The sequence below is a fragment of the Centroberyx gerrardi genome, chromosome 23, assembly GCF_048128805.1.
Source record: "Centroberyx gerrardi isolate f3 chromosome 23, fCenGer3.hap1.cur.20231027, whole genome shotgun sequence".
NCBI classification, from domain to species: Eukaryota; Metazoa; Chordata; class Actinopteri; order Beryciformes; family Berycidae; genus Centroberyx; species Centroberyx gerrardi.
This window is the reverse complement of record NC_136019.1, coordinates 1,794,517-1,817,182: the sequence shown is the minus strand read 5'-3', so window position 1 is coordinate 1,817,182 and position 22,666 is coordinate 1,794,517. Positions and strand designations below refer to the sequence as shown.

The window sequence follows — 22,666 nt, the reverse complement described above, 5'->3', positions numbered from 1 at the left end:
GCAAACGGAGAGAGAGAAAACAAAATACTGTGTGTAGTTGCTATTCAATACTGCAGTCAAACTGTAGTCGTAATACTAGGTACTTTGTCACCTTAAATTCACGTTCAGGACCAAGTCCAACATTTTAGCAAAACACTAAAAGAGGAAAATGGAACGTATGATGTAGTTGCACTACATCGGCCCGAGTTCTTGGTGTGTCCTTTCAAAATAAAAGTCAAGAGTTGAGTTCCACTGTTTCCCTCCTCCAATACTGGTTGGTCGAGGAAGGAATACCGCTGAGTCTGGAGATAGATTCGAAAATCTAATAGCAAAAATAACCAGATGTAGGCTAACTCTTCCAAGATTCGACTGCACTCAGACAAGAACAGAGTGAGCAGACCTTTTTGCCGTGTCCGAAGGAAGGTCGGCGCTCCCTACCTGGAAACCAGGTAACAGAATATTCCGGAAAGTTCAGGAGACGGGGCGATCTGAACTGAACTACTATAGGACAGACAGAAAAATGCACGAAAATCTAGATTCCTGGCCTGGTTCACTCACAAACGGGTAAAAACACACAATCTGGTGTGTAGAGTTCTCATGCATTTATGAAGTTCTCCAGTTCCTCGAGTTTTGCTGATGGAGGAGAATATTGGCCGTGTGTCCTTTTGCATCAGCTGATAGACTTTAAAACCCGCTTTCTCAGATTCTACCCTGTTCATGTGAGCTAACCAGTGGGTTCAGTACCAAGGTGAGTAGAGTTCACATAGAAGAGTGAAGATTCGTGAGCCTAAATATGTCTCTTGGTGAGGATTTATTTATCCTTTGGCTAGTTGCTAGGTGTTTAGGTTCCTACGGGGAGACGCAGGTTTGAATCCCGTCAGTTGGAAAGTCCGTCTAATCGAGACAGGTGTCCAGAAGTTCCACGATACTCAAAATTAAAGATTTTTCTTTACTTGGATTCTTTATGTCAGTGTGGAAGTCTGTCAGGAGTGAGGACAGACCGGGAGGACCAGCCAGGTCAGACCTATATATAAAAAACAAAACAAAACCCCAAAAAAACAGGTGTACTTGGCTAATCTCCAGATTGTTGGCTAGTTTCCAGAAACAGCACGAACCGAGGCAAATGTGTGCCGATTAAGACTTCTGCCGGGAGAGATGACAAGACAGGCAGACCGAGTTAAACCCTAGTTTAGCCCAGGATAAACCCCGGGTTAACAGATAATCCTAGGTAAGACCAGGGTTAAGACCCAGGTAAGCCCAGGTTAAATCTTAGGTAACCCTGGCCAGGTAGCAGCGGCTAGTCCAGGTCCGAGACTGAAAACGAATCCAAACCAGGTCAGTCAGATCTTCCTCCGAGTCCAATTCTTACCCATACAGGTCAATTTGAAATTTGGTCAAAACCAAGACACGTCTGCTCTACTTAGATCCACTATGTTAAACCCCGTCAAAATCCGGACCCATCTTGGGTCAAGACCGTTTCCATTTGGTTTGGCTCAGTTCTGATGCTAGTTCACAACCAGCAAAGTTCACACAGGTCCAAAAAGTTAAACCCAGTCAAAATCTGGAACTGATTCGGTCCAGTCTGGCTCCACTCTAGTTCTGATCCTGTTTGATTCATCGAGGTCCAAGAGAGTCAAACCCAGTCAAAATCTGGCATTGGTTCTGGCTTAGCTTCCGCTTAAAACCAGTCCAAACCAGAACCCGGTCCTGGGTCTAGCTAAGGTCATGCTCAGTCTTCTCCGGTCAAGTTTGGTTCTGGTTCAGATCTGGTTAAAGTCGGGACGCTCTCCGGACCTTCAGGCCCACCGAAGTCCAACCCTGTTAAAAATCCGGCCCTGGTTTGAGTCCGTTTCGTCCCGGTTCTGGTTTGGTTCTGCTGAGCTCCTCTCAGGACTTGTCCCCAAGGGGACACTGCTCCAGAGAGCCCTCCTCGTCCGACAGGCCCGTTTCCACGGCGATGACCAAGGACGCCACCGAGGCGCTGCTCGCCATCGGCTGGAGCTCACCTGGAAGGGGGAGGGGTGAAGCGGTTAGATAGAAGACATGCGCAGTAAGGATCGCCCAAAGTAAGGACGACGGGGTGAGCTGGGTCAGCGGCCCAACTGGACCAGAGTCTGAAAACAGTTTCTGGTCTTGCTGTGTAAGCCTGCTGTCTTTCTCTCTCTCCTCTGCCATTGGCCCACTCTTCTCTTTAACCTAACCACCTAAGTAACGTGTTAAAATGTTAAAATGTGTAATAACTTAACATTTCTGCTTACATTATTTCACCCATTTTAAGAACAGAACGGCAAATGGGATCCAAAATGGACCCATTAATTTTCACCATAGGCAAAAAAAAAAAAAAAGTATTTGGATCAAATCCTCAACAAGTGTAATACTGCAGAAATGCCACTGGGTGTCAATATAACATCACTGGACATGCTCCTATATGCATTATAGGGACATATTGCTGTGTTTGTCTCTCTCGCCGGTCTGTTACCTGTGTGTTGTGTGTCAGTGGTGGCCGTCACAGGACTGTCCCGGTCTCTCAGAGTGTGTGTGTGTGTGTGTTTGTACCTGTGTGTGTGTGTTTGTACCTGTGTGTGTGTCGGTGGTGGCCGTCACAGGACTGTCCCGGTCTCTCAGGGTGTCTTGGTCCTGGTAGTCCTGCGGCAGGCCGACCCGCCGCACCCCGGGGTCCAGAACCACCGAGGAGCCGCCGCCCTCGCTCAGCGTGCCGTCGCTGGACGCCCCGGACACCACGGCCTCCAGGGCCAGGGCCCCCACTCCCCCTACCCCGCCCACACCCAGGGCCAGGTCGTAGTCCAGAGGCAGGTCGTCCAGGCAGTCTGCATTCAACTGAGAGGGGGGAGAGAGAGAGAGAGAGAGAGAGAGAGAGAGAGAGAGTATTGTATTATTTATTGTTGAATTCTTAAACTGAATTGTTGAGTCATTACATTGCACACACACACACACACACACACACACACACACAGAGATACAGATAGATACAAAGTGTGATCTGTATTTTAATGCTTTGGCAATATTGTTTTTAACTTTCATGCCAATAACGCATGTTGAATTGAATTGAAAGGGGGGAGAGAAAGAGAGAGAGAAGGATGAAGGAGAAAGGGAGGGGAGAGCAAGAGGAGGGAGGATGGAGGGGGAGAGGAAAGAGGGAAGGAGGTAGGGAGGAAAGTTAGGATATAGGGACAGTAAGAGAGAGGGAAGGAAGGTTGAAAAGAGGGTGAGAAGGGAAGATGGAGGGTAAGAGGGTAGGAAAGGAGAGAAGGGAGAGAGGAGGGAAGGAGGAAAGTTATAGTAAGGAAAGGTATAGTAAGAGAGAGAGAGAGAGGAGGAAAGGTGAGGAGGGAAGATGGAGGAGGGAGGAGAAAGAGGGTAGGAAAGGAGGGAAGGATATGTGGATGTAGATGAAGAGAAGGAGCGAGGGTGACAGGGTAAGGAGGAAAGATGGGGGGTGCGAGAAAGAGGGAGCAGGAAACAAGGGAGAGGAAAGGGAGGAGCAGAAGAAGAGGAGAAAAAGGAAGGAAGGAAAGGAGAGAGGGGGTGAGAGAGAGAGGAGTGGAAAGGGGGCAAGGAGACAGGAAAGAAGAGGTTCGGAGGTGGGGAAGAGGGGGATGAGAAGGAGAGAAAGCGGCAGATAAAATGGTTAGATGGACAGAAAAAAGAGGGTTAGGAGAGTAGGATGGAGAGAGGAAGGAGAGAAGAAGAAGAGAGAAACGTCACTGTCAACATCATCTTCTTAAATGTGCTTGTTGAGAGAAAATGAGCTTTCTGGAACTTTCTCAGCCGACTTCAAAGCGAACCAACTGTTGCACAGCGGCCTGGAGGCAGTTCAGCACAGACCAGGCCAGACCAGACCTGCTGGCTCTACCAGACGTTTCAGCAGGTCCTGGTCTGTGCTGGAGGCAGTTCAGCACAGACCAGGACCGGCTGAAACCTCTGGTAGATACCTGACTTAACTCGGTAAAGATTACAAGCACAGCGCTGCTTTATGGAGATTTATTTGCCGCGCAGACATTTCGGTCCAGACGGAAAACGGGCATCGGGGCCCAAAATGTCTGTGCAGCAAATAAATCTCCATAAAGCAGCGCTGTCCTGTAATCTATCGGCTCGTATACTGAGGGATTCAGCACCCAGGCACCTCCGGAAACTGAAGTAAACTCAGTAGAACCAGCTTTTAGAATAGAACCGGACTCCAAATGATGGTCGGTTACCTGGAGAACAGACTAACTTCACAGCAACAGCGAAAAAAAGCAGTACAAAGTCCAGCTGTGCTTTCACTGGATACATAACTAGGGCTGAACGATTTAAAAAAAAATATCTAATTGCGATTATTTTGACTGATATTACAGTTGCGATATGATTTGCGATATTAGAGCGATATTATGATAATTTTTACATTATTATTCTCATTTTAATTGAAAAACGTATTAAAATGATTATGGTGTGATTTTTGCGGGGATCTGTACCAAACAAAGATGTTTTCTTAAGTCTGTAGAATATGATGTGTAGGCCAGGACGTCTCTGCAGCACCACAATATTTCATTTAAAAAACAAATTAACATTTAACAAATATTGCGCCTCCTGCGATTTGAAAATTGCAGTAAAGCCATATTGCGATTTCGATAAAATTTCGATTAATTGTTCAGCCCTAATACATACAGGTTAAAAACAAAACGAATGACTCTTCTTTAAGACTCACAGCGATGCCCAGGGCCTTGAGGATGTTCATCTTGCACATGGGACAGGTGCGATGGTCCAGCAGCCACGGATCCACACAGCTCTTATGGAACAGATGTCTGGAAGGAAGGAAAGTCAAGATAAATCAATTACAATCAATTACAATCAATTACACTGTTGGTACACACATACAGATGCTTGAGATGCAACAAAAAATGTTTGAAATGTTGACAAAGGAACTCATGTTTTCTAGTTTATGGGCTGAGGAGGATACAGATAATAAAACACACACACACACACACACACACACACACACACTGATACGAACACATACAGAGGTTAGAGGTGGTGAAAATTGGCTGATTTACTTTAGGGAAAGCAGATGCTAACAATAAACTGAAAATCATTTATTCTGCCATGGAAGGAAAATGTGCTTTCGTTCAATAAAGAATGGCATCGTAAAAGTATATAAAAAAAAGGTTAGAACCAGTATGGAGGGTGAGGCTGAGACATTTTCTCCGACATGCAACTTGATTTGAAGACTTTTATTCTGAAAGAAAACTGACTATTTTTAAGTGACACCTTATAAAAATGTTTGCTGGCATGAAGGAAAGCCCATTACCGTCTTATCCTTAGTTATGACTCATCTTAACAGATTTACTTACAAAATACAGGGTTCCTACACATTTTCCATTTCAAAATCCCATCATTTTCCAAACCTGTGTGACTGGATTTGAGGCTTTTAGTGTTCAATATAATGTATTCATTAATAGTGGTTGGGTGCCTAAACGCCTAAATCAAATCCCTCTGTAGCTGAACTTTATTTTACACGACAAAAATCTGAACATGTGAAACGCCAGTGGGTGTTGAACAACAGAAAATGCGTTCATACATGTATTTAAACTTTTCCAGACTTTTTTTTGTGTAATTCCCAAACTTTTCAAGACCTGGAAGTGATAAAATTCATTTTCCACATCGTGTCTGATCTTCCAGACCTGTGAGAGAACTCTGAAACGTTTTTTGGGGGATCGAAAATCTTGTTTTGACACAAACTTCACAAGTCAATATTGTGATTTCAATATTTTGGTCGATTTATTGTGCAATTGCGCTGATAACATCTCTGCTGGGAGGAGTGTGTGTGTGTGTGTGTGTGTGTGTACCTGCAGGGCAGTATGCGGACCACGTCGTTGGCCTTGTAGCCCTCGATGCAGACGGCACAGTTGTCGAAGTCGGCCTCCGTCTCCTGGTCTCCCTTCCTGATGGTTCGAACCTGCAGCTTACTGATGGCCTTCTTCGCCGCGTCGCCAAGACGACGCTGGAGGAGGAGGCGGGGGGGGGGGGGGGGCGGGGGTTGGCAAGAGGGGACAGAAAGATTTAATCCCAGGTGAAATATAGTAGTATAATAGCTTCATTATGATAGTTTACAGTAGAGATAGACAGGAAAGAGAAAGAGATGATATTGTTTGGAAACTGATCTGACACCGAGGTACAAAACAGGAAGCAGCCGGCTTTCAGTCTGGGTGATTTGAGCTCTTTTCCACGTGACTTTTTCCGTGACAAAAGGCTGTGTGCACACTGCCAGAGTTTGGTAGTGACGACTGAATTTATGCATGAGAGTGAACGTGCATAACGGTTCAGACCGGAGCAGGCTGCAGTGAAACGACTGGACTGAGCAGGAGTCTCTCTCCTGAATAACTGAACTGAACTGTGTGAACAGAACAGGGTCAAGCTCCGATGAGGACTGATAACTGTATCTAGCTCCTTCCTTCTTACCTAGCTTCCTACCTTCTTACCTAGCTTCCTACCTACCCTCCTACCTTCTTACCTAACTTCCTACCTTCTTACCTAGCTTCCTACCTTCTTACCTACCTTCCTACCTACCCTCCTACCTTCTTACCTAACTTCCTACCTTCTTACCTAGCTTCCTACCTACCCTCCTACCTTCTTACCTAACTTCCTACCTTCTTACCTAGCTTCCTACCTACCCTCCTTCCTTCTTACCTAACCTCCTACCTTCTTACCTAGCTTCCTACCTACCCTCCTACCTTCTTACCTAACTTCCTACCTTCTTACCTAGCTTCCTACCTTCTTACCTAGCTTCCTACCTTCTTACCTAGCTTCCTACCTACCCTCCTACCTTCTTACCTAACCTCCTACCTTCTTACCTAACCTCCTACCTTCTTACCTAGCTTCCTACCTACCCTCCTACCTTCTTACCTAACTTCCTACCTTCTTACCTAACTTCCTACCTTCTTACCTAGCTTCCTACCTACCCTCCTACCTTCTTACCTAACTTCCTACCTTCTTACCTAGCTTCCTACCTTCTTACCTAACTTCCTTCCTTCTTACCTAACTTCCTACCTTCTTACCTAACTTCCTACCTTCTTACCTAGCTTTCTACCTTCTTACCTAGCTTCCTACCTTCTTACCTAGCTTCCTACCTTCTTACCTAGCTTCCTACCTACCCTCCTACCTTCTTACCTAACTTCCTACCTTCTTACCTAGCTTCCTACCTTCTTACCTAGCTTCCTACCTACCCTCCTACCTTCTTACCTAACTTCCTACCTTCTTACCTAGCTTCCTACCTTCTTACCTAGCTTCCTACCTTCTTACCTAGCTTCCTACCTACCCTCCTACCTTCTTACCTAACCTCCTACCTTCTTACCTAGCTTCCTACCTTCTTACCTAGCTTCCTACCTTCTTACCTAGCTTCCTACCTTCTTACCTAGCTTCCTACCTACCCTCCTACCTTCTTACCTAACTTCCTACCTTCTTACCTAGCTTCCTACCTTCTTACCTAGCTTCCTACCTTCTTACCTAGCTTCCTACCTACCCTCCTACCTTCTTACCTAACTTCCTACCTACCCTCCTACCTTCTTACCTAACCTCCTACCTACCCTCCTACCTTCTTACCTAGCTTCCTACCTTCTTACCTAGCTTCCTACCTACCCTCCTACCTTCTTACCTAGCTTCCTACCTACCCTCCTACCTTCTTACCTAACTTCCTACCTACCCTCCTACCTTCTTACCTAACCTCCTACCTACCCTCCTACCTTCTTACCTAACTTCCTACCTACCCTCCTACCTTCTTACCTAACTTCCTACCTACCCTCCTACCTTCTTACCTAACCTCCTACCTACCCTCCTACCTTCTTACCTAACTTCCTACCTTCTTACCTAGCTTCCTACCTTCTTACCTAGCTTCCTACCTTCTTACCTAGCTTCCTACCTACCCTCCTACCTTCTTACCTAACTTCCTACCTACCCTCCTACCTTCTTACCTAACCTCCTACCTACCCTCCTACCTTCTTACCTAGCTTCCTACCTTCTTACCTAGCTTCCTACCTACCCTCCTACCTTCTTACCTAGCTTCCTACCTACCCTCCTACCTTCTTACCTAACTTCCTACCTACCCTCCTACCTTCTTACCTAACCTCCTACCTACCCTCCTACCTTCTTACCTAACTTCCTACCTACCCTCCTACCTTCTTACCTAACCTCCTACCTTCTTACCTAACTTCCTACCTACCCTCCTACCTTCTTACCTAACTTCCTACCTACCCTCCTACCTTCTTACCTAACCTCCTACCTACCCTCCTACCTTCTTACCTAACTTCCTACCTTCTTACCTAGCTTCCTACCTTCTTACCTAGCTTCCTACCTTCTTACCTAGCTTCCTACCTACCCTCCTACCTTCTTACCTAACTTCCTACCTTCTTACCTAGCTTCCTACCTTCTTACCTAGCTTCCTACCTACCCTCCTACCTTCTTACCTAACTTCCTACCTACCCTCCTACCTTCTTACCTAACCTCCTACCTACCCTCCTACCTTCTTACCTAGCTTCCTACCTTCTTACCTAGCTTCCTACCTACCCTCCTACCTTCTTACCTAACTTCCTACCTACCCTCCTACCTTCTTACCTAACCTCCTACCTACCCTCCTACCTTCTTACCTAACCTCCTACCTACCCTCCTACCTTCTTACCTAACTTCCTACCTACCCTCCTACCTTCTTACCTACCCTCCTACCTTCTTACCTAACTTCCTACCTACCCTCCTACCTTCTTACCTACCCTCCTACCTTCTTACCTAACTTCCTACCTACCCTCTTACCTTCTTACCTACCCTCCTACCTTCTTACCTAACTTCCTACCTACCCTCCTACCTTCTTACCTACCCTCCTACCTTCTTACCTACCCTCTTACCTTCTTACCTAACTTCCTACCTACCCTCCTACCTTCTTACCTAACCTCCTACCTACCCTCCTACCTTCTTACCTAACTTCCTACCTACCCTCCTACCTTCTTACCTAACTTCCTACCTACCCTCCTACCTTCTTACCTAACCTCCTACCTACCCTCCTACCTTCTTACCTACCCTCCTACCTTCTTACCTAACTTCCTACCTACCCTCCTACCTTCTTACCTAACTTCCTACCTACCCTCTTACCTTCTTACCTACCCTCCTACCTTCTTACCTAACCTCCTACCTACCCTCCTACCCTCTTACCTAACTTCCAACCTACCCTCCTACCTTCTTACCTAACCTCCTACCCTCTTACCTAACTTCCTACCTACCCTCTTACCTTCTTACCTAACCTCCTACCTTCTTACCTAACTTCCTACCTACCCTCCTACCTTCTTACCTAACCTCCTACCTACCCTCCTACCCTCTTACCTAACTTCCTACCTACCCTCTTACCTTCTTACCTAACCTCCTACCCTCTTACCTAACTTCCTACCTACCCTCTTACCTTCTTACCTAACCTCCTACCCTCTTACCTAACTTCCTACCTACCCTCTTACCTTCTTACCTAACCTCCTACCTTCTTACCTAACTTCCTACCTACCCTCTTACCTTCTTACCTAACTTCCTACCTACCCTCCTACCTTCTTACCTAACTTCCTACCTACCCTCCTACCTTCTTAATTAATTTCCTACCTACCCTCTTACCTTCTTACCTAACTTCCTACCTACCCTCCTACCTTCCTACCTACCCTCCTACCTTCTTACCTAACTTCCTACCTACCCTCCTACCTTCCTACCTACCCTCCTACCTTCTTACCTAACTTCCTACCTACCCTCCTACCTTCTTGCCTAACTTCCTACCTACCCTCTTACCTTCTTATCTAACTGCTAACGGCCAGATTTTGAAGACAATCAATCATCATGATGGCAAAAACTAGGAAAATAAAGCCTGGGTTGAAAATAACCAGAATCACCCTTTAACTTAACTAAACTGGCAACCCTCCAGCCACAAGCTCGCATCTTTCACCATCAGGCTATCACTAGAACCTGTGTGTGTGTGTGTGTGTGTGTGTGTGTGTGTGTGTGTGTGTGTGTACCTGGTTCCTGTCCCTGGCGTTGGCGTATCTGAACCTCTGGATGTAGTAGAAGACGAGCCAGGCGAGGGAGATGATCATCAGCACGATGAAGGAGATGGACACGAACACCACCGACGTCCGGCTCACGTACTTCTGCAGGTTCCGCGTGCCGATGGTGATCGTCATGGTAACCGTCAGGTTGCGCTCCAGCAGCGAGACGACCTCGCGGCCTTTGGGTTCGGGGATCATGATGGCGACCACCTCGCCCGTACCTGAAAGACACAGAGACACATAACTTAGTATACGAGTTCAGTTTCACTTTTAACTTGGTTGAACATACACTGCAGCAGAAGAAGATGGAACAGCAGGGGAAGAAGGAGAAGAAGAAGATGGAACAGCAGAGGAAGAAGGAGAAGAAGAAGATGGAACAGCAGAGGAAGAAGGAGAAGAAGAAGATGGAACAGCAGAGGAAGAAGGAGAAGAAGAAGATGGAACAGCAGAGGAAGAAGGAGCAGAAGAAGATGGAACAGCAGAGGAAGAAGGAGAAGAAGAAGATGGAACAGCAGAGGAAGAAGGAGCAGAAGAAGATGGAACAGCAGAGGAAGAAGGAGCAGAAGAAGATGGAACAGCAGAGGAAGAAGGAGCAGAAGATGAAACAGCAGAGGAAGAAGGAGAAGAAGAAGATGGAACAGCAGAGGAAGAAGGAGAAGAAGAAGATGGAACAGCAGAGGAAGAAGGAGCAGAAGAAGATGGAACAGCAGAGGAAGAAGGAGCAGAAGAAGATGGAACAGCAGAGGAAGAAGGAGCAGAAGATGAAACAGCAGAGGAAGAAGGAGAAGAAGAAGATGGAACAGCAGAGGAAGAAGGAGAAGAAGAAGATGAAACAGCAGAGGAAGAAGGAGCAGAAGAAGATCGAACAGCAGAGAAAGAAGCAGAAGAAGATGAAAGGAGCAGAAGATGAAACAGCAGAGGAAGAAGGAGCAGAAGAAGATGGAACAGCAGAGGAAGAAGGAGAAGAAGCAGAAGAAGATGGAACAGCAGAGGAAGAAGGAGCAGAAGAAGATGGAACAGCAGAGGAAGAAGGAGCAGAAGAAGATGGAGCAGAAGAAGATGGAACAGCAGAGGAAGAAGGAGAAGAAGCAGAAGAAGATGGAACAGCAGAGGAAGAAGGAGCAGAAGAAGATGGAACAGCAGAGGAAGAAGGAGCAGAAGAAGATGAAACAGCAGAGGAAGGAGAAGAAGAAGATGGAACAGTAGAGGAAGAAGGAGCAGAAGATGGAACAGCAGAGGAAGAAGGAGAAGAAGATGGAATAGTAGAGGAAGAAGGAGAGGAAGCAGCAGCAGAAGAACCAGCAGCAGAGGAAGAAGCAGAAGAAGATGAAAGGAGCAGAAGATGAAACAGCAGAGGAAGAAGGAGCAGAATATGGAACAGCAGAGGAAGAAGGAGAAGAAGATGGAACAGCAGATGAAGAAGGAGAAGAAGAAGATGGAACAGTAGAGGAAGAAGGGGAAGAAGCAGCAGCAGAAGAACCAGCAGCAGAGGAAGAACAAGAGGGAGCAGACGAAGAACAAGCAGCACAACAAGAAGAACCAGTAGCAGCAGCAGAAACAAAAGAAGAAACTTTATTGACCCCCGGGGGCAAACAGTTTGTTCTCTTGCCCCCCTCCACAGGGAGGTCGAGGTACTAGAGAAGAAGCAAAAGAAGAACAAGCAGCTGAAGAAGAACAAACAGCAGAAGAAGAACAAACAGCAGAAGAAGAACAAACAGCAGAAGAAGAACAAACAGCAGAAGAAGAACACCTTAACCCCAACCCACCAGCCTGGTGGAAACTGCTGCTGATTGTGTAACAGGATACACACCAACACACACACACACACACACACACCACTACTGTGTACAAACACTGTCTCTGTATTTGTGAGGTAGAGAATACTTCAATACAAGCATGTGTGTGTGTGTGTGTGTGTGTGTGTGAGAAACGACAACATCCAGGCTGTTTTTGGGTAAATCGGCAATTTGAGGTTATCCTTGTGACTGAGGCCTGACTCTCAGTACACACACACACACACACACACACACACACACACACACACACACACACACTTGATAACATCTCTGCTCGTCTCTCTGAGGAATGCTGGGAATGCTGGTTTGAGGTCTCAGGTAATGATTCCTCCAGGTGAACCTTCTGGCTGCTACACTGTTATTATACACACACACACACACACACACACACACACACACACACACACACACACACACACAGACAGACACGTGCACACACTCAAACACACCAAAGCCTGCCATTTATCTTCTTCTAGACAAGAGACTACAGCATGAAAACAGACCACACACACACACACACACACACACACACACACACACACACACACACACACACACAGAGAGAGAGAGCGTACGGGTCGTTTGCTATTTTCTTCTTCTGTTGTTTTTTTCTTTTCCATACCTGCTTACCTTCATACCTACAACATTCTTACCAGCCTATCTTCCTAACGTCCTACCTTCTTACCCAACTTCCTACCTACCTACCTACCTTGTTACCTAACATCCTACTTATCTTCCTACCTTGTTACCCAATTTCCTACCTACCTCCTTACCTTCCTTCCTTCCAAACCAACCTTCCCATCTTCTTACCTCCCTTCCTTTTCATCCGCTGACCTTCCTACCTATTTTCTTACATACTGTACGTCCTTACCTTCCTTTGTACCTACTTTATTCCCTTCTTACATAACAACTTTCCTACCTAGCCTCTTAACTACCTCCTTACCTTCCTTCCTACCTACCAACCGTCCTGCCTTCTTAACTACCTCCCTACCTTCCTTTGTACCTACCTTCTTTCCTTCCTACCTTCTTACCTAGCTACCTTCTTATCTACCTACCTTCCTGTCTTCTTAATTACCTCCCTACCTTCTTACCTCCCTACCTTCCTTTGTACCTACCTTCTTTCCTTCCTACCTAGCTACCTTCTTATCTACCTACCTTCCTGTCTTCTTAATTACCTCCCTACCTTCTTACCTCCCTACCTTCCTTTGTACCTACCTTCTTTCCTTCCTACCTAGCTACCTTCTTATCTACCTACCTTCCTGTCTTCTTAATTACCTCCCTACCTTCTTACCTCCCTACCTTCCTTTGTACCTACTTTATTCCCTTCTTACATAACTTTCCTGCCTGTTAACTACCTCCCTACCTTCCTTTGTACCTACCTTCTTTCCTTCCTACCTTCTTACCTAGCTACCTTCTTAACTACCTACCTTCCTGTCTTCTTAATTACCTCCCTACCTTCTTACCTTCCTACCTTCTTACATTCCTACCTTCTTCCTCCCTACCTTCTTACCTACCTACCTTTGTAATTACTTCCCTACACTTTTGTCAAACGCCAAGTATTTGATAAATCTTTGTCAATGTGTATATGTGTCACAATTACCATTTCAAATCTATCAGCTGTTTGGTTTTGTCTCTATCTTTGGTGTCAAGCGCTCACTTTAGTGCAGCATAGTGTTGGTGCGATGGAAAAAGCTGTGTGAAGCCCTTTGTGACGAACCAGAAGCTCTTTATAAATAAAAGTAACATGACTTCAGCAGAACACACGCCAAATTGTCAATCCCTCCTCCCTCTCTGCTTCTGTTTCCCCCAGAACATCATGAAAAAAAATCAGAGAAATGTGACCGGGAACGCCAAAACAAGCAAGAAAACAGAAACCTCCAGTTAAGAGATGAATGGGAGCCGTGTGTCCAAGACAAATCAGATCATGGAGAAGAAGAAGAAGAAAAAACACAAACAGCCAGGACCGGATCAAAGAGGGGAAATAAAAAGTGTTGTGGTCCTGGATTTGATCCCAAGAAAAACTGATTAATGGTGTCTAATCACATCACAGTTTTAATTCCCATATGTAATAATCACAGAATACTGGAAAATCAGCAATACTGGAACATTTAACTTAATCTAATTTAACCCAGCTGGAAGACACCGGCAAGCTTGTGTCAAACTACAAGTAAGAGCCAAAAATAAAGGCAAAGTATACTGACAGCTGGTTCTCCCACACAGGTTTGGATCCCTAAGATAATGAAGCAGTTAACACCCTCCATCCTCCAGCAGTTAACATCCAATGTTACCGTAAATAGGATAAATATGCAGAGTAATGAACAGTTCACCCCAAAAAAATATTTTCCTTTTTCCAAGTTGTTTCATCTGATGATCAGAGGAGGCCTGCAGGCTGTAGTTCAGTATTTCACAAGAGAAAAAAAGCAAAAATTTGAGAAAAAGCTGAAAAATTACAAGATAGAAAATTTGTATGGTAGAAATGTTTTTTCCCATATCCCATAAATCATCTCACCGCCCTCAAGTTTGAGAACCACTGAGCCAACGCATAGCGGTGACGCTGAAACGATGTCTGGTGCTGGGTTGAATATCGCCCAATTACATAAGTATTGATGACAGGAACAGGAAACCCAGATATACAATGTCTACGATGATATCTATCTTTATTAACCGTGCAGCCCTGGTTTCCTTCCAGGAGGCCGGTGCCGCGGATCAGAAACCAGAATAAAAACCTCAACCCGTTTCCTTTAACAGGAGGATCGGTTAGCGATCGGTTAGCGATCAATATGAAGGTTTCCAACAACCCTGAACCTTCGCTTTAAGGTGGTGATGAACAGAAAACACAGCATGGAGCGCAGAGGTGCTCCGTGTGTGTGTGTGTGTGTGTGTGTGTCAGTTGGATAAACCCCCTGAGGCCAGCATTGCACTCTGTCTCACCCACCAACACACACACACACACACACCATTTGTTACTGGACAGAACACCAAGATCGATTAGCCTGTACCTAAAAATACACCCCTGGGATCAATGTCCCACTCTCTCACACACACACACACACACACACACATCCATCCACACACACACACACACACACACAGTATCAGTGATCATACTGCCGTAACAGCCGAGATACAAGGCGGTGAAACTATGAACACACCATCAGTTTGAGAATCAATACGATGATATATTACTTTCACTCATACTCATTCACTCTCTGTCTAGATTAGGGGTTCCCAAACCGGGGCCCAGGGGCCTCCAGGGGTCCTTGAAGGAGGTTCCAGGTCCCCGGCTAAACGAGGAACGGTTTCAGAGGTTTAATTCGGGCGGGTTTGCGGTTGGAAAATTGGTGAATCTAAAAACTTTTTAAAAGACTTGGAAACACATTCAATAGGGAACTGTGGCTGTTATTTTACCCCCAATCCAAATTTTATTGCACTTGATTTTAATTTGCGTTTGACATGATACAGTTTTATGTTTCTATTTTTCTATGTTACTTTCTTTGTTGTGTTATCTGTAACTTTGTGTGTGTTTAATTGCTGCTGTCTTAGCCTGGTCTCTCTTGCAAAAGAGATTTTAAATCTCAATGAGACTTTACCTGGTTAAATAAAGTAAAAATTAAAAAAAATATGCGAGAAATAGCCCTGCTAGCTGTACAATACCAGACTTTTGATTTTGATACCACTACTAAGTTTAATATCTAATAAGGCCAGGCGATACTTCAATATTATTGTTTATCGTCCTTCAGTGGAATCGTGGTGATGATTTGGTGATTTTGGGAAATCATGACACACGATTCTGCCGTCTGAACTGAGGAGAACAAGCACATTTTATTTAAAAACTGACAAAATGAGGTGTGGTAGGAATATTATTTGAAAACTTCAGTTTTGTCTGACATCACACCGAACATTACCATTCAGTTCAATGGGATGAACATGAATTTGATTATTTAACATGTGATTTTGCAGACGTGAGCCATATCGTGATATATATATATATATATATATATCGATATAGAAAATCATGATATAGATTTCAACCATGTCGCCCAGCCCTAGTATCTAAACATACAGAACAGCAGACGGTGAAATCCTTTGCTAAGTTTCTTGTGTTTCTGCGTTGATTCGGACAGATTTGCAGCAGCTCTTCCTCCGGGGTTTTGGTGCCGGCCGGGTGTCCGGCTCCCGCTGTGGAGAACAGATCCATATTTGGCTCCTGGCACCGGCTGGTGAACCAGATTAGACGGACTGGGATCCAGTTCAAGATGTGGCGGACTGTTTGACACCATTTCTGCTCTCAGCTGTTTGGCTTGGCTGAATTTTGCACCGACAACACCAAGGCCTAGTTTACTATTTTTGTCCTTTCTCTCTCTCTCTCTCTCTCTCTCACACACACCATTTGTGCATGTTTGCCTTATGTTGTTTGTATTTTCAGGCAGCTGTAAGACCTTTACACCCTTCACTCTTGGCTGCACATGCAGAAAAAACCCGTCCAACTCCCTCCATTGATCTTACGTTATTTTTTTACCTTGTATTTCTACCTTTTATGATCGTTCTAGGGTCACAGGAAGATTTGTTCCATCTACTGTCAGGGTGCTGTGACCTCTGACCCTTGACCTAATAGTTGGTTGTAATGCTGGGGATCTAGGAATTGAAACCTATTCTCCTGCTGCGTCTATTTAATAGGGCTGGATGATATGGTTGAAATCAATATCACAATAATCATATGGATTTTTGACAATATCGATATGTATCTATGCAAAATCACCTGTTAAATAATCAAATTAATGTTCATCCCATTGAACTGAATGGTAATGTTCGGTGTGATGTCAAACAAAACTGACACTTTCAAATAATATTCCATAAAATGTTCCACACCTCATTTTATATAAAAATAAAATGTTATCATCGGTTCAGACAGCAGAATTGTGTTTCACGATATCCCAAAATCAATCCACTGAAGACGATAAACGATAATATCGCCCAGGCCTATTTTTTTCTCTCTGGTTAAGAGTCAGTTAGGCCTAAATGTCTAAGATGTAAATGTATAAGATGTTATTATTGGCTGCTTGTAATGTTGGTGATCTGTGAGTTGAAGCTCATTCTGCAGCTGCACTCACTAGTCGATCTGGATCAGATCATCAGCTAAATGGGTAAAATACAAACATTGTGCAGTAAACCAGGCTTCAGACCAGCTGTTGTGATCATACCTGGGTGAGGCATGGTGATGGTCTCGTTGGCATTAGCGGATCCCACGTTAAATATCACGACCGCCGAGGCGTTGTGGCTGGCGGCGTGGCGGATCTTGTCCTTGCAGGTGCAGTTTCCCCGGGCGATCAGGGCGATCCAGGCCCCGGCCTGAGCGGGCACCGCGAACCGGGTGTTGGGGTCGCAGGCCTGCCGGTCGTGCGGCGCGGCCGGCAGCACCACCGTCCCCTTGGCGTCCCGCTTCAGCGAGTGCTCCCCGTACCGGCCGCACTCCGTCTTCTCGGTGCGGACCTCGGAGGTGGCCGGGTCCACGTAGGTGATGTTGACGAAGGCGGTGTACCACTCCTCCCGCTCGGCCACGGTGAAGTCCAGGCACAGCAGGTGGACGAAGCAGAAGGACAGCAGCCACGTCGAGAGGGCCAGGCTGCGGCAAGCCGCGACCAGCGAGCCCGGGGCCATGGCGCTCCTCCCCGGTGAGAGATAACCGTCGGTCGGTCGGTCGGTCGGAGCCTGATAGCGGTCAACACCGGAGCCGCCTATTCCACCATGCTAACCAGCTAACTGACCGGGGTTTTATTTCGTTTTTACTTCGCTCTCCACCCCGTTTTCCTCCTCTCCTCTCGCCTCTTCTCCTTTTTTCGTGTTTTCAGCCGCTCCTGTCCGCTTCTGTTTGGCTAGCTAGCAGCAGACGCCTAGCGTTAGCGTTAGCCGTCTCCATTTCCAACAACCGAGAACAAAACAAACACCCACGGGAAACCCTCCACGCAAAAAAAACAACACAGTTCGACAAAATAAACCGTGAAAACGACGCGTCTGAATCTTACCGAAGTAAAACACCGGGCAGTTAGTTTATTCTACAAACAGGTCAGTTAGTAATGTGTTTAATATTAAAGCTAGCTGGACAGAGCAGGCCAGGTGAACTGTATTGTTTTGACTGGGCCTGAGGTCCAGTGTCAAGCTAGAGAAATTAAGAGACAGGACTTCCGGTGGTTTATTTAGACAGATAGCCGTCGCTTCCGGTGAGAAATAAAATCCATAATAAAACCCCCGTCGACCACTTGCATATCGAGTAGTACAAAACACAAAAAAACTAAATAAAATAATAAAATAAACAAAATCCAAAACGCCAAACTCATACATTTATGAATACATACGACACCCATTTTGTAGCTTTCATAGGGAAAACTACTGTGCCACACTTTAGGGTTGAAGAATTTGTAGTCATACATTTACCCATCCAAAAGACACGGTTTAATCAGAAAATGCCATTCCTCATAGTACAGTCGGCCTATATTCATTTTAAGTATATATTTTACAGCTACAGTCAAACTCCAAATACAACTTAATAAATCAACTGAGTATTTAGGATTTTTGTTGCTCTGCACACACCCCAATACCCACTTTTTCTCAAACGTGATACATGTTACGCTTTTATTTTGAAGGACAAATCCTTTGATTTCCTGTCTTGGTGTGGCTAAGTCTGTCTATCTTGACGCAGCTGTTGGTGGCTGAGAGCGGAGCAGCGCCGCCTCGCGGCCTGGAGGAACAACACCAACAAATACAACAAATACACTGTGAGTCGAGTCCTTTCCTTCGCTATTTTCCTTTCCTTTCCTCCTCTTTCCTTTCCCTTTCTTCTTTCCTTTTCTCTCATTACATTACATTACGTAATTTAGCAGAAATGCCTACTTCCCTTTCCTCTGCTCTTTTCCTTTCATTTGCTTTATTCCTTTCCTCTTCTCCCTTCATTTCCTCTATTTTCCTTTCCTCTCTCCTCTACTTTCCTTTCCTCTGCTCTTTTCCTTTCCTCCTCGTTCCTTTCCTGTTCTTCTCTCCTCTACTTTCCTTTCCTCTGCTCTTTTCCTTTCCTCCTCGTTCCTTTCCTTTCCTCTCTCCTCTACTTTCCTTTCCTCTGTTCTTTTCCTTCCTCCTCTTTCCTTTCCTGTTCCTCTCTCCTCTACTTTCCTTTCCTCTGCTCTTTTCCTTTCCTCTACTTTCCTTTCCTCTTTTCATTTCCTCTCCTCTACTTTCCTTTCCTCTGCTCTTTTCCTTTCCTCTACTTTCCTTTCCTCTTTTCATTTCCTCTCCTCTACTTTCCTTTCCTCCACTCTTTTCCCTTTCTTTCCTTTCATCAGTATGTCTAAAACAGAGGATCCAGTCTGTAAAGAGTCTCATTCAGTGAACCGAGGACTGAAGTTTAATGTTGAGCTGTCAATCATGTTGTGAACCAAAGATTACTTCAGCAGTAAGAGCATCACCTGCTTCAGTTTGGTGTCACTGTATCAATCGATTGATATATTTGACAGATACAGAAATCCAGTCATCCAGAGTCATCAAGTATTCATTTATTCCAGAAATATGTTTGTAAATCAAACATCTGCTGCCACCGTGAACACATCGCTGACTGATGAACTTCGCACACACACACACACACACACACACACACACACACTACTTACAATACAACAAAACAACTTCAATTAGACAGTGACAATTTTATCTGGATAAAAATCTTTACAGAAATTACAGAACCCCCCCTCCCTCTCTCTCTCTCTCTCTCTCTCTCTCTCTCTCCCTCTATCCGTAGCTGCCATCCGGCGGTCTGTACAGTTTGGGGAAGGTCAGCAGTTGGATGGAGCTGAAGGCGAACTTCCTGCTGCCCACGTTCTTCTGCACATTCTCCATCCTGCAGCCCTCCCTGCACACACACACACACACACACACAGAAATGCAGAAATACACACAAGCAAACAGATATAAACAGGCACACACACACAAGAAAACACACACACACACACACACACACGCACACACACACGAATGAATGAACATTAAGTGATTGATCTCCTACCACACACCAAAGATCAATGATGTATATTGATTAAGAGTGGTCTGTCTGTCTTGGAATTCAGGTGACAAACAGACACACAGAACTCCATCCATACACACATTACACTCCTACACACACACACACACATCAGAGTGTGAATAAATAAATCAATGGATAAATAAATAGACATCTGAAAGAAAGTTAAACCAAATATATGTCAACAAAAATAAATACTTAAAGGAATACACCAACATTTTATTAGACTGTTCCATTGGACAAGTTAGCTGTGATGAGAAAAGACACCAAAATCATCCATGTGTCCCCAGTGCTCCATGCTAACACTTTAGCATGCTCTACGTTGAGTGATAGTAGCTCCATGCTAACACTTTAGCATGCTCTATGTTGAGTTATAGTAGCTCCATGCTAACACTTTAGCATGCTCTATGTTGAGTGATAGTAGCTCCATGCTAACACTTTAGCATGCTCTATGTTGAGTGATAGTAGCTCCATGCTGACACTTTAGCATACTCTATGTTGAATGATAGTAGCTCCATGCTAACACTTTAGCATACTCTATGTTGAGTGATAGTAGGCTCCATGCTAACACTTTAGCTTAATGTTGAGAGATAGTAGCTCCATGCTAACATTTTGTGTACATTTTTACCAATCTCCTACACAAAACTGCCAGACTCAGCTGCATGTCATTTAAGATTACTTAACATTTAGCTTTAGAGCTGCTACAAGTTCTCATTTTCGTGGCTACTATCACTCAACATAGTGTATGCTAATGTGTTAGCGTGGAGCTATTATCACTCAACATAGCGTATGCTAAAGTGTTAGCATAGAGCTACTATAACTCAATATCGGATGCTTAAGTGTTAGCGCATGGAGCTACTATCACTCAACATAGCGGATGCTAAAGTGTTAGCATGGAGCTACTATCACTCAACATAGCGGATGCTAAAGTGTTAGCATGGAGCTACTATCACTCAACATAGCGGATGCTACAGTGTTAGCATGGAGCTACTATCACTCAACATAGCGGATGCTACAGTGTTAGCATGGAGCTACTATCACTCAACATAGCAGATGCTACAGTGTTAGCATGGAGCTACTATCACTCAACATAGCAGATGCTAAAGTGTTAGCATGGAGCTACTATCACTCAACATAGCAGATGCTACAGTGTTAGCATGGAGCAGAGATCTACCAGGGACTCATGGATGGTTTTGGTGTCTCTGTTCTCGTCACTTCACAGATAAGTTGACCAACAGGACAATCTCTCAAAAAGTTGGTGTATTCCTTTATAACATAATGACCAATGAGTCAACCAGTCCATCCATCCATCCCCATGCCCAGTATTCCCAGTCTGTCCAGTCTGTCCAGTGTTCCCAGTCCTCCGGTGTGGGGGGTCACTGGTATCGGGCCAGCAGGACGACCAGGCTGAGGATGAGCCACAGCACCAGCAGGTGTGAGGTCACCAGCAGGAAGGCCACCGGGTACAGGTGCCGTCGGGGGGGCTTAGGGGCCAGGAGCTGGGGGGGGGGAGGGGCCCGAGCCCCGGGGTCCGACCCAGAGACTGAGAGTCCCGACTGGGAATAACAACCCAGCATCTGACCCCAGGACAGACGAGACCTGGAGCAGCAGGAGGGGAGTGTGTGTGTGTGTGTGTGTGTGTGTGTGTGTGTGTGTGTGTGTGTGTGTGTGTGAGAGAGAGAGACAGAGAGAGAGGAGAGAGAAAAAATGGAGATGCAGGAAGAAGGAGGAATAGCAGAAAAAAGAAAGACAGAAAGAAAGAGAGGAGGGGAAAGGAAGGAGGGAAGCAAAAGAACACAGATGCGAGAATGGCATGAAGAAAGCAAAAGGAAAAGAGAAGAAAGAAAAACAAAAACCAGACAAAAAACAGAAAGGTTAAAGTAGAACCAACTCAACATAAAAATAACAAGAGGAAAGGAAATGAAAGGAAAGGTAAGGAAAGGAAAGGAAAGGAGTGGAGGAAATGAAAGGAAAGGAAAGGGAACGAGCAAAGGAAAGGAAAGGAAAGAGGAGGAAAGGAAAGGAAAAGAGCGGACGAAAGGGAAGGAATGGAAAAGAGTGAAGGAATGGAAAAGAGTGGAGGAAAGGAAAGGGGGAAGGGAAAGGAAAGGAAAGAGGAAAGGAAAGGAGTGGAGATGTACTGAACTTGTGGAGGAAGGGAGGGTTGGTCCTTTTTCATTTTGTTGTTTTCTCAGGGGTAAACACAAACACACACACCTCTCTCTCTCACACACACACACACACACACCTCTCTCTCTCACACACACACCTCTCTCTCTCTCTCTCTCACACACACACACACACACACACACACACACCTCTCTCTCTCACACACACACACACACACACACACACACACCTCTCTCTCTCTCACACACACACCTCTCTCTCTCTCTCTCACACACACACACACACACACACACACACACCCCACCTCCTCATGCAGTGCAGCGCCTGGCTGAAGTGCTGCTGGCTGAGTGTGTGTCGTTCCCTCAGTAACACACACTGCTCCAGCGTCACTGACATGGCCGTCCGGTCCTTCGCACTCTTACAGCTGGTGAGACGCACTCCGTTCAGCCTGCGACACAGCTGCACACACACACACACACACACACACACACACACACACACACACACACACACACACAGAAGAGCACACACATGAACATAAAGATACAGGTAGAGACACACAAAGACTTTGGGCCCCTATTTTCGTGAAGCACCGCAAATGTGAACATAAAGCACCCTAAATGTGAACATACAGCACC

At 45.3% G+C, this 22,666-nt stretch overlaps 2 protein-coding genes across 2 annotated transcripts in view; both read right to left on the bottom strand.

Moving 5' to 3' along the window:
* Positions 1 to 1,476: 1,476 nt before the first annotated feature.
* rnf150b (ring finger protein 150b) lies at positions 1,477 to 17,695 on the bottom strand. Its single transcript, XM_071916082.2, has 6 exons — positions 17,035 to 17,695; positions 10,008 to 10,258; positions 5,823 to 5,977; positions 4,685 to 4,781; positions 2,556 to 2,817; positions 1,477 to 1,985 (listed from the first exon to the last, which is right to left on the bottom strand). The coding sequence occupies exons 1-6, from the start codon at positions 17,489 to 17,491 to the stop codon at positions 1,867 to 1,869; spliced, it is 1,341 nt and encodes a 446-aa protein (XP_071772183.1). The 5' UTR covers positions 17,492 to 17,695; the 3' UTR covers positions 1,477 to 1,866.
* A 1,694-nt stretch (positions 17,696 to 19,389) lies between these two features.
* The window catches only part of LOC139924876 (type II inositol 3,4-bisphosphate 4-phosphatase-like), an 11,181-nt gene continuing 7,904 nt past the window's right edge, over positions 19,390 to 22,666 (bottom strand). The window contains exons 6-7 of the mRNA XM_078281787.1: positions 22,333 to 22,487; positions 19,390 to 19,730 (exon numbers count right to left, since the gene is read on the bottom strand). Of these exons, the coding sequence (XP_078137913.1) occupies positions 19,610 to 19,730; positions 22,333 to 22,487 (276 nt within the window). The 3' untranslated portion in view covers positions 19,390 to 19,609. The remainder of the gene's footprint in view (positions 19,731 to 22,332; positions 22,488 to 22,666) is intronic.